Here is an 11,735-nt window from a genome sequence, read left to right as displayed (position 1 = left end):
TGAAAATGATTCAATAGATTGAACTGCTGTTATAAACTTTTTGCTCGCCTCGTCCAAATTCCAGTCGTCAAGTTTCATGTTGTCAGAAGAATTTGTATTTATTTATCAATATTCATTTCAACTTCAAATCTCCGAGTTTTAGAACCAAAAATTTCACTGAGACTAAGAAAAACGTATCAGGTGTTTTCATTTCCCATTATATTAATGCACATATGCACATGACACATTAGATATGAAATGTGGATATGTTTCCTTAATAATCAGGTTAAATACATGTGAACGAACTTCTTTAGCACTGACTATTACAATTAATACTTTATCTACTGAATACGAACAATTAGTACAAGTTACGCCTTTAAAATCATTAAAATAACTTTTCACTCCTAAATTTATTGATCTTAACAACTCTGACGCAGGAGAAAAAAGATAAATTGTATTGATTTTTGTCTTTGTGAAATTTTGCACTCACTTTCCCTGTAAGCTTTACACACTTTAGCGATTAGGTATCATCTTTCTTACTGCAATATTTACTTCTTTTTCTTGCAAAAAGATAGACTTTCGTGACCTCGATCATTTATTTGAGATGCCGTGCCGGAAGAAATATCCTCTATTCATTTATACAAGAAGCCGTGCTGGAAGAAATAGCCTCTATTACGTAATTAGTCCGTCAGTGTGAAGAGCTGCAATAAACTCCTTCGCTCTCAGCAGTCGTAGCTACAATTACCGACTCTGAAAATGTGTTCTTACAATACTTACTTCATACTCTCACTATGTAACCTTCAAATTTGTCGATTCAACATTTCGTTGGTTCCCGCGAAATTTAATTTCGTAATGATTCTCCGTTGTCAGAAAATTAGTTTAACGCATCGGTTTCTCGACAATTGCGTGTAAAATGAACGAGTCCAGGTTTAATTGTTCATCGATAACCAGTGTTGGCGATATTGGCTATACGGCTCCTTCATTTGACTTCAAAGCAAAGTTAATATGCAATGAGATTAATTTCTATCCTTCAATTATACGCGGGATTGAGCCGTTAATGCTGATGAAAAATCCGTGAACCTGACGCTACGTTTGATCGGCTGCGGTAATTTTAAACGCTGGTAATCGCTATTAATTGCGCGGACTCAGTATTACAGATCGCCAAAGCAAAGAGCGAATTCCATTTTTTTTCTATCGTGAAATTGTAACTTACGTTGATTAGCGACCAATTCGAAGAATTCGAATATAGCTTCTTCCCGCGTCTTTTATTACAATTTCAAGGTCGGCATTTCGCGTTGATGAAGAAATTTTATGGATTTTGGGTTTAAGTTGAGAATTGTTGTTAATGATTTTTAACTAGAGATAACGTTGCTTGTCTAATCTGTACATTTACTTGTATTGTCTGATCATATTCATGTGTTCTCCCCCTCAGTTATAAAGTGATTCTACTTTATACGTGACTTATAGAACATATACTGTAGTTATTATGTTTTGATTATACTAGAAGACGATACGAATTTTCCACCTTCAAGTTCATTGTATTTCCACCAACATTCATTTGATTTAGAACTTTTCACCTGCAGGATGATTTTCTGCATTTTTGTGTGGAATAACCAAGTCAGGATTGCATAAATACTTTTCAAAAATTTACAATCGATTTTTCGTCAAATGTTGTCCATGAAATGCCTAGTAATAGAAAAATATAGTCTATAACCAGTTTGTTACTAGAAACATCGAAAAGTTTCTTCCGAAGAATATTCTGTATATATGAGTGTTGAATATTTATTTTTACATAATGGTGAACATATTTTCCTTCTCATTAGGCATTTCAGCAAATTGGATGTCAACATATGTGTTTGTGAAGGCGTAATACGTGCTCCAATTCCTGCCTCTTGAGCGGAGATTGCAATCTTAGCCTTGTTTATCTTGTCACTTGGGTTTCCGACTCAATTCTTATGTCAAGAAAAGAGACTCTTGGATCTTGGTTAAGTTCTCGTGGCGAGACCACAGAAATATTTTGTTCTGAGAAGTACCGAAAACATGCGACTTTCGAAACTCCATATGAATGAAATATTCAGAAATATTTCTAGGTATCTTCACTATTGTGTGCCATGTGACCAAAGTACGCGGAATTACTAAATCTTGTGTAATTCCAACAGTCGCTAATTCAAAATGGATCAATATACCAATAATTATAGTCGCTGTGAAAAAGAGACACATTAGTAACTTGAGAACCATGGTTCATTCTGTGAATGTTGTGTTTAAATACGAGCATACTAACTGTGGTATTTTCATAATATTATGTTTTAGCCGGTTAGCCCGTATTTGCCTGCGAGAGATAATCATAGCAATTTGAGAATCCAAATCCCATCATCTCGAATCCAGCCATCCAGAACACCGTCAACCTGAATCCCGTCATCCTGAATCCCGTCATCCTAAATCTCGTCATCTTGAATCCCGTCATCCTGAATCCCGTCATCCTAAATTCCGTCATCCTGAATCCCGTCATCCTGAATCCCGTCATCCTGAATCCCGTCATCCTAAATCCCATCATCCTGAATCCCGTCATCCTGAATCCCGTCATCCTGAATCCCGTCATCCTGAATGCACTTAACAATTTTGAAACTATAGCGCTGTAATTAAAGAAAGGAAAATAATTGGATGCTAAATTTGCAGGGAACTCTCATTTAGGTTGCTTAATATCTTAGATGAAACTCGAATTTTTTATTTATGCACTTAATTCGCACTTAAACAAGAAAAAGTTACATTTTAATTTTTAAACCTACGTGTAACTCTCCCCTCCCTTTTACACAGTCATAGCATTCCACCATTACGATTAAAATGCTCAGGTAATATTCCGATATGATAAGAACCCGGCATACGCTACCGTTCGACGCAGTGCCAGTCTTCAAACACTCGTACAAACTATGTATATAATTTGAATTATTTATTTTTATATTTAATAATGGGTAATGGTCAATAATAATAATTCCTGAGTAATAGAAAATTACTCAGGAAGTGCAATCTTTCTCGTACACAGTATGATCACATTCTTTGAATCCAGCATTGGTGGCTATGTCGCTCCAGATATGACCTTTTCCCCCACATCCATGGAGGGACGGAGGCGACCTTAATCCAACTGTTCAGACCTGGCCTTCGCCTGCATGAGGCGCGATTAGTCTCCCATTCAGCTGAACCAACCACTAAATGCTCGGTATTGTTGAAGTCAGGTTATACAAATTCTATAGGACTAAGTCGAACAAATTGCTATCTGAATTGTTCAACCTTCCTCCTTCGATTGAGGTGCTAACGGAAATGTGCTGATAATTGACGTAAGGTCTCATCGATTGACTGATGTCTCATCGTCGTAACTTTAAGTTGACTCTCAACTTGGGATGGCTGTGAGGAATTTTGGGAAGAGTCTTTAAACAATTTTGTTAGATTTAGTAAATATTGAAAACGCTAAACGGTTATGACTGACCATAATGCGCGATAAAAGTCCTGATAATAATGCACAGAAAGTGACTAAATCCACTTTGGGGTACTATTTATTTGCGTATACTGCGGCAGCATGAAGCCAAGAAAATAATTACATTTTTCTAAGAACAAATAATGACCTGGAGTGAAACATATCCCTGCCTAAATAATCTGACTAATTTTTTCTTAATTTTAATATTTCTATCGCAATAAAAATTCGTTCCTGGCACTTGCGCTGGCGTCACTGCCTTCAGCAAATAGAAGCGCCCTAGGGCAGCAGAAATTCAAATTAAGACCAGTAATTTGAATTATCGCTTCCTAAGGTCACGTCCTAGAGTAAATTTCCTGAAAATGAAAAATAAATTCTCGAGTTCCGTGAAATCCCTGTATAAATTAACTCTTTACTTAATTCAAATCCTTGAAATCCTGCATTATTAAATCCCTTCACGGCCACCATTAAATCCCGACGCTATTGATATTCCTGTACCGCCAACATTATATAATTTTACGGTCACTATCAAATTCAAGTGCGGTCTTCATTTAATCACTGAAAGGCTGAAAGGAAGTCACTATATCCCTACATGGCCATTATTAAATCTTTACTCTGTCAATATTATATTCATGCAAGGTCATCAATACATCCCAGCACAGTCGTCATTAAACCCCAACAGGGTTGTCATCAAATCCATGCACGATCAGCCTTAAGTCATTACACGGACATCATTTTGTCCTGAACGGTCATCATTCTATGCTTGGATGGTCGTAATTTAAGAGGATATGCAGTAATAGGTTTATTCATATAGTTAAGAGGCATAAAGTCAACACTGGTAATGATTAAACCGAAGCAAAATATGCATGTTAAAATGATTTTTTTATAATTTTCCTACCGAAACCACAACGTTGACGGATGTAAATTCTTACTTTTCCTGGTTTTACCTTGAAACTCTGGTTTTCTGTGTTGATTTCTATCTAAATTTTTAATTTGTTCCTGATTCTCAGGAGCGTTGAAATGTACACAAATATTTGCTGTCAACTGAGAAATTTAGGAACAAAAAATTATATTTTTCCATTAAAGTTTCATAGTTACTCTTATAACAAATAGATCAATTCTGAAATTCCTTCATACTTTTCGGAACTCCAATGCAATTCATTCAAAAAAAGACAGAGATCAAAAATGATATTTTTCGCAATTAACTGATAAGATATAACGAAGTTATCTAATTCTGCAATGAAGTATAGCGAATAATTCAATAACATTCTTTCATTTGTTCATTACATTACATCATTAGTAATTTCATAATAAAAAATTCCTTATGGACCTTCAAAATTTCGCAGATAACGAGCGGATAGATGCAATTTGAACAATTCATTTTTTCAAGTTAATCTAAAATTACTTCCAATAATAATTATATTATTATTGATTTTCACTGCTTAAAAACTATACTATTGTAATTTTTTCTCACAATTGTGATGAGAACGCAGCGAGTCGCACTTCAAGAAGCAAGAAGGAATCCAATTTCAATTTTCTCGTGCGTAAAATTTAATCAAAAATCCTCCTCCTGACTATCTGCTGTCTAGGGCAAGCCATTTTGAGTTATTGTGCAATCGAATTTCAATGCCTAGTACGTTTGATGTATTTATCCGTTATCAATGGGTTTTATCGAATGTAATTTGAATCAAGATGGCGAACATAGTAATTCGCTCGTTTACTGTTAAATTTTTAACCTGACGGTGTAATTTCATACAAGCTCTTTTGTTTCACATGTTCGTCAATCAAGAGTATAATAACCAATCAAAATTTTAAGCTAGTTTCAGTTTACGGGATCAAAACTTTGATTACAAAAAGTGTAATCTACAAAAAGTAACTCAATGACCCTTGCCCTTAGTTTAAGCTGTCTTTTCTGTGTTTTGGTATAGTTTAGGTTTAGTGGTGAGCTTATAATGAATGACCTCGCCGGCAAAGAGCAGAGTAGCACAAGCCTCCAGCACGGCCAGCACCAGAAACACTCCCTGCAAGTGGTCAACCCGCAGTGCAGTCTCAGCTCGTACTTGCGTCTGCTGCAGGTTGCGCCGCTCGAAGTCCCGTCCCAAGAAACTCTCGGTCTTTTCCTGTAATTGAGAATATTGTACTGCGGGAAATATTTTATATTTGATTCTATATGTTAAGTTCCATTGAAACATTTTATAGCATTAGTTTGTTTTACCTACCACGAATAAGTCGAATGTTGAATCAAGCTTTCAATTATTTTATTCACCAGATTTAAACATAACGTACTAGATTTGTCAAATGAACGTACATTCAGTGACCAAATTACTGGAGCGCTTTCAAACTGCGTTTATTTATTTTGGCTGTAACTCAATTTGAACATAAATCACACTTGATCTACGTTAAAAAAACATAGATAATCATGTAATTTGTTAAGAGATTTTCAAAACCAATCCTGAAAACTCTAACAACGAACGCATAAAATTATTTAAGATTAATTTCGGCAACATTTATAAGTTTCGGGCAGAACTTCGCAAATATATTATCAACTGGGGACTCTAATGTTCGGTGTCCAGGGGCCATTCATCACTACCCTGGCACTGCTGATAACTGAGCTTGCGCTGCAAAAAAAAAACGTGTTCTCTCGTGAATTCTATCTTTGCGTTTCAAATTTAGAGTCTGAATCCATCAAAGGAACGATGAGCTTTGAAATTTTTCAGTCTGTAAAATTCTCATAAGACTGCCGGAGTATGATTTGAATAACTGACTGACTGAACCCTTTGGAGTGTAAATACCTAGAAGGCAAATCATGTCTAATTATTTGTAAAAAGAAACGCAACTCTTGCCGCTATACGCTCTGACTGCCGCTCCGCAACCGCAGCTCATGACTTGATGTTATGTGAAGCAAATTATTCAATTGACTTTATTTAGCTGAATATATTCACCGTTGAATAGTTTGCAGAAGCCATAGCTAATATTTTAGAAGAGCAGATATTTCGTTGACTGGCATTTCTGAGAAGAATATTTGAATGTTCTACGTATTCTAGGGTTAGAGACAGAATAGGGTATTTGAATCAGACGGTATCTGTGTCTGTATCAGAATATTTATTGAGCGAGTAATTGTCCACATTGTATGATGCAAAAGCTGGTTTTAGATATTTTTATATTTTTTAAGACGTTTCGATTATACAATATTCAATTTAATGTGAACAGCATAGATTAAGCAAAAAAATTTATGGTTTTGAGTAATTTTGCTACAAAAATTTAGTACCGGTATGCAGGATTCGGCTTAAAAAAATCTTTCAAGCCTCTTTGAAATTATTTTCTAAGTACTGACGAGTTCGGTAGTTTGTGCGTTGATGGCTAGTCTCGTTTAACATGATTAACCAATTCGAAGCTTGATGAACGTCTTCAAACTGATCGAAAGTACATATGCGTATTAATTTAAACGCCTTCATGATAATTAAACTGCTGGTTTTCTGGGAAATAAGTTTCGTGAAACTATAACTTGTATAGGTTATGCATACACTCAAAATATCTAATAAAAATTCGTAGTGTGTGCACGTGTGTTCAGGTACGGAAACTTCTTTCGTCGAATCTGATTCAAATAGTCATAATCAAACGCACGCAGCGAATGATTTTCAATCATTCAGTTTTGGCTAAAAATTTACAACAAAAAATTAATAGTTTGAGTTGAATGCTCAAGCTTAGCAAGTTATTTTGTTGCTATGTTCAGAGTGTAGGGAATGTGTTGACGTTGAAGCTTTGATCGCACTTCGCACCGGTTTAGGATTTACTATTTCTCTTTGTGATAAGCTCGAGCGCACCCAGTTAGTGCCTAACTTGTCTGGCTGGGGACTAAATTCGACCTCGATAAGCTGGGGTCTGAACTCAAAATCGCTCAGCTTTGAACTGAACTTTTAAGTCCAGCGCACCTAGCTGGGGTATGGACTCCCCCAGCTGGGGTATGGACTCGTCCAGCTGGGGTATGGACTCCCCCAGCTGGGGTATGGACTCGAACTCGTCCAGCTGGGGTATGGACTCCCCCAGCTGGGGTATGGACTCGAACTCGTCCAGCTGGGGTATGGACTCGAACTCGCCCAGCTGGGGTATGGACTCGAACTCGCCCAGCTGGGGTATGGACTCGAACTCGTCGAATGCTGAATTAACTCTTAATTAACTTGAACTCACCCAGCTGGGATCTGGGAACTAAACTCACCATGCGATTGTAAGACCAAATTCAATTGAAAAAAATTCAATTTTCGTGACGAACGTCGCGAAATTTCAACTAAATTGTATAAGTTGCACGCTAGTGACATCTTATCTCACCGTCAGCCAATGATTGACTAGCCCCGAGTCGACTAGCCTCTGGATCCCATCATCAAACTTGTACACGTAGGGAGTGTTCTTTTGGAAATACCAGCACAGGTGACCGGGGAATAGCTGCTCCTTCAGCATGTAGGAGTTATTCGCCTTTAGGGTAAATTCAGCTATAAGAAACATAGATTAATTATATACGGCAACTTATCTTCCAAGAAAACGTAAAATTTCAGGTGGTTGACATAATTGTATCTATTTTCCAAATTTATTACCTATCCTAGAAGCACGTATACGTAGAAAGGCCTCTAATTACGCTTTATCTACATGCATATATACTCGAAGTGATTGATCAAGGTTGATACTCAACTAAACGGTATCTTCTTTTAAAAATCGTTCACATCTCGTTAAAAAGGCTTTTGTAGCATTTGCCCACTTTTAATCATTTATCGTAATAAATTAAAACATAAACTTACTGTGATTTATTGTATAATACATTAACCTTCAATAGAAATTCACTGTCCTACTCCAGAAATTTTCGCAATTCGGTTCAAGTTATCAGGACACAGGAAGTCATCATATTGAACCTGATCCGTTGACCGCCGCGAAAAGTGAGTTAAATAAAAACTTATCCAGTTCAGAGCCAGTTCGGAAATTTCAAAACCAAATGCATTCTAAGAATAGTGTTTTGGGTTCGTTCGTAAAACTCATAATTTTACTTTAATTGAGAAACGGCTCCAGGAAAATTCAACTACCATATACTGAGAACACGTCTAGCGTGAGCAAGATGGAAGAAATTAGAGAGGAGAGTTACCCCACTCTACCCTACAAGATGAACGAATAAAGATAAATCAATAAACAGCATGACAAGCTAAGCTATGAGCGTTGATGTAGCTAGTATGTCGCCGATGTACAGCTTAGATGCAAATCTATAACTCACCCGACCGTTTCCTGGAATCTTATGTCACAACTTCTTGATAAGTAAATTGGTAATAATAATAATAATAATAATAATAATAATAATAATAATAATAATAGCGGTTGCAGCGTTTATTAGGCCGTAGGCCTGTCGCCGATTCTTAACATCGCAACATTCACAGCATTTTGCGGTCTCGAACTCGCAACTCACTGCTGCAATTTTGCTTTGCTTAACCGCCCGACCTCCTTGCCGATTCTGACCAGAAACTGGCGCACAGAGCTGGGATCGAACCCGCGCCTCTCTGCTCCAATCTTGGTACTCTGAACTTTAACCACTGCGCCACCATGCCCGTGTAATGTTAATAAATACCTTGAACTCTGTAGCCACTACGATCCTGTTGTACGAGAAGCTCTCGACGTGAGCGTGCGTGCCGTTGAGCATAGGATAGACCGCCTCAGCGTAGGTAGGGTACAGTTCCAGACGAGCTCTGATGCGCCGATACATCGGGTCTGTGGAAGACGCTAAGGCCCCTGGCACGAATTCCCCGTAGTCGTACATTGAAATACTGGAAAAACCATAGTCATATCAGACCATTATTTCATCCAGGTATTGAAAGATAGAATAATTCACTAGTAATTTCATTGCCTTGTCAGAACCACATTATTGTGAGTCACTATATTTATTTATTTCCATTTTGCAGTGGACGTCGTTTGTGGTATGCAATCTAAGTTGGACAGTCAAACTCCTCTCTATAGGTTTGCAGTATGGGCATTACTCCTGACCTAATACGCATCATATTTTGCATCAATTCGTTGCTATAAATGTATATTTTATTTCTATAAAATTATCTGAAATCAATTAATCTCAATGAAGCAAACAGACCCGAATTTTAAATGAAGAAAATCGTAATTCTAAAAAGAAAAATTACCCATGACGATTTTTAGGAAGACAATAAAAACTGAATCATGCACTCCTTACACAGTGGCACAGCTTTTACAATGAATTTCTGTACTCGTGCATAAATCGAATTGATAAAGATTCCATTTCATACAATTAAACACAGTTTTCAGTAACCTTCTGACTTTATAAGCTCGTATACTTTTTTTTATTTTTGCCTCGTAACTTAATTCGTACTCTACTTAAACAGTTATTCAGCTTAAACAGTTCTCTGGCTTAATAAGCTCCTATAATTTTTTCTTTGCCTCGTAACTTACCTCGTACTCTACGTTTCTGCTAAGATTATTGCCAGAGATGAACAACTGTCTAGGCCAAAATTTAATTACACGAGGCTTCCAACCTGTTGACCAGTTCATTTAAACATGGATTAATCATTCAAGTATTCTGCCTATAATGCACACTCACCCGTAGTGACTAAGAGCGAGCTGCTCCACAGTTTGGATCCGTTTTGGATACAGCGGTACCGTAAGAAATGCAATGAGGTTAGCGGTGTACGCGAGCGCAACCACCATGCAAAACAGGAACCAAAATCCAATGAAAATTTGCTCTGGTGTTTTCCGTGGAAGCCTCGGCCACGCGATGTTCAACATGGAACGAAATAAGTGCAGCCAAGCTTGCCAATCTGTTGTGTTGGCTGGATCGTCTGAGTGCCTCTGGGGAAAAATTATACATGAATATGCATGACAAATCATAATGAATAAGCTCAAGGTTATGGTAAAAACTTCAAGATTAACTTTCCAATGAATTCGTGCATTTACTAGCATCGTGGCACAACAAAGAAGCTTTTAACATGTTTTTAAATAAGTTATATTCCAATTTAATAACAAATCTGATTTTATTTCAAAGGATTTTATGACCCACCAGTATTACGTAAAACACAACCGATATTATAAACGTCAAGAAGAGACCCATCCAAACATGAGCAGTGAAGGGGTAGTAGAAATTCTTCCACCTGGGAAAAGGTGGCGGAGCAAGCATGGATATGCCGAAACCTTCATTCCAATACGACACAGTCGAGTCAAATGCAGCTCGTCGCTGGTCAGTAATCACGAAGAAATTCACTGTGAAGTTCTTTTCCTTGCGGTAAACCATTCCCAGCATTCCATTCCAAGTTCCGTTCTCGTATGCCCCCCACTTCATATCCGACGGTTCCTCAGTAATAGTGTAGGAGAAATTCAAAACTTTGCACAAGGCATTCAACATCTCGATTTCTACACCTTCTCCTTCTCCTTTAGGGCCACTTCTCGATTGAAAAATGTAGGGTTTATCATCGAACCAAGTTGCCAAGTGGAAAGTGTAGCCGTCGAAAGATGGGTAGCGATCACGGAAAATATCATCGAAATTCTTGAAAGTCATAGAGCTCCAGCGCCCCAGGGTTTGTACTTGCTTCTTGAATGGTAAATAAGTGTAAACTATTCCATGCGGTTGGCACTGCAAAAGGATCAATTTTTTCACCCTCAGAATCGCCTCCTGCTGAAATAAATCTTGGAAATGTCTATCCCCCAAGGAAAATAGGATTAAATAATCAGGGTTCCACTTCAAATCTGATTCTTCGAATATAAACTCTTCAAAGTTGTTGTTTATAAAGAATATGTGCGTGAGTCGAGGACCTTTAACATTTTGAGGTCGTTGGCGTTGAAGCCAGTTCTTCGCTTCAAATTTATTCACTGTAGAAATGACCACCCCCTGGCTGTGGTTGGATAAAAGTTGAGTGATGACTTCTGTTTCATCAATGGTCAAATTCTGGTCGAAGAAAGCCATCAATTGTTTTGATCCAAGTGGGCCAGCCAACAGTTGTTCTAGGATAACATTCCACGGAATGGATAATTCATCTATTGACTTCTGAGCCAACATCATATGCAGACTTGATAGAAAAGCCAACACAACTAACAAAGTTTTGTCTCTTTCAATAACTATCATGATGCTAGAGGTTAACTTTCCTACGAAAATCTGAGCGGGACTGAAACGAGTTGAAGAATGAATGGGCGTGATGCTTATCCATTGGTTTTATGTCACCATGCCACCGTTCCGATATTCATCACCAATTAGCTTAGCATAATTTTTTGCACACTTCCCTAGTTTTGGTGATTACAGTTGAAG

The 11,735-nt window shown here is 37.5% G+C and overlaps 1 protein-coding gene across 1 annotated transcript; it reads right to left on the bottom strand.

The window, feature by feature from the left end:
* Positions 1 to 5,343: 5,343 nt before the first annotated feature.
* On the bottom strand, positions 5,344 to 10,991 carry LOC108665604 (probable glutamate receptor). Its single transcript, XM_018152380.1, has 6 exons — positions 10,497 to 10,991; positions 10,041 to 10,288; positions 9,048 to 9,243; positions 7,772 to 7,915; positions 7,378 to 7,573; positions 5,344 to 5,585 (listed from the first exon to the last, which is right to left on the bottom strand). The coding sequence occupies exons 1-6, from the start codon at positions 10,989 to 10,991 to the stop codon at positions 5,344 to 5,346; spliced, it is 1,521 nt and encodes a 506-aa protein (XP_018007869.1).
* Between the last annotated feature and the right edge of the window lie 744 nt (positions 10,992 to 11,735).

The sequence above is a fragment of the Hyalella azteca genome, unplaced genomic scaffold (assembly GCF_000764305.2).
Source record: "Hyalella azteca isolate HAZT.00-mixed unplaced genomic scaffold, Hazt_2.0.2 contig9708, whole genome shotgun sequence".
In the NCBI taxonomy this organism is placed as follows: Eukaryota; Metazoa; Arthropoda; class Malacostraca; order Amphipoda; family Hyalellidae; genus Hyalella; species Hyalella azteca.
This window is presented reverse-complemented; position numbering and strand designations above follow the sequence as displayed.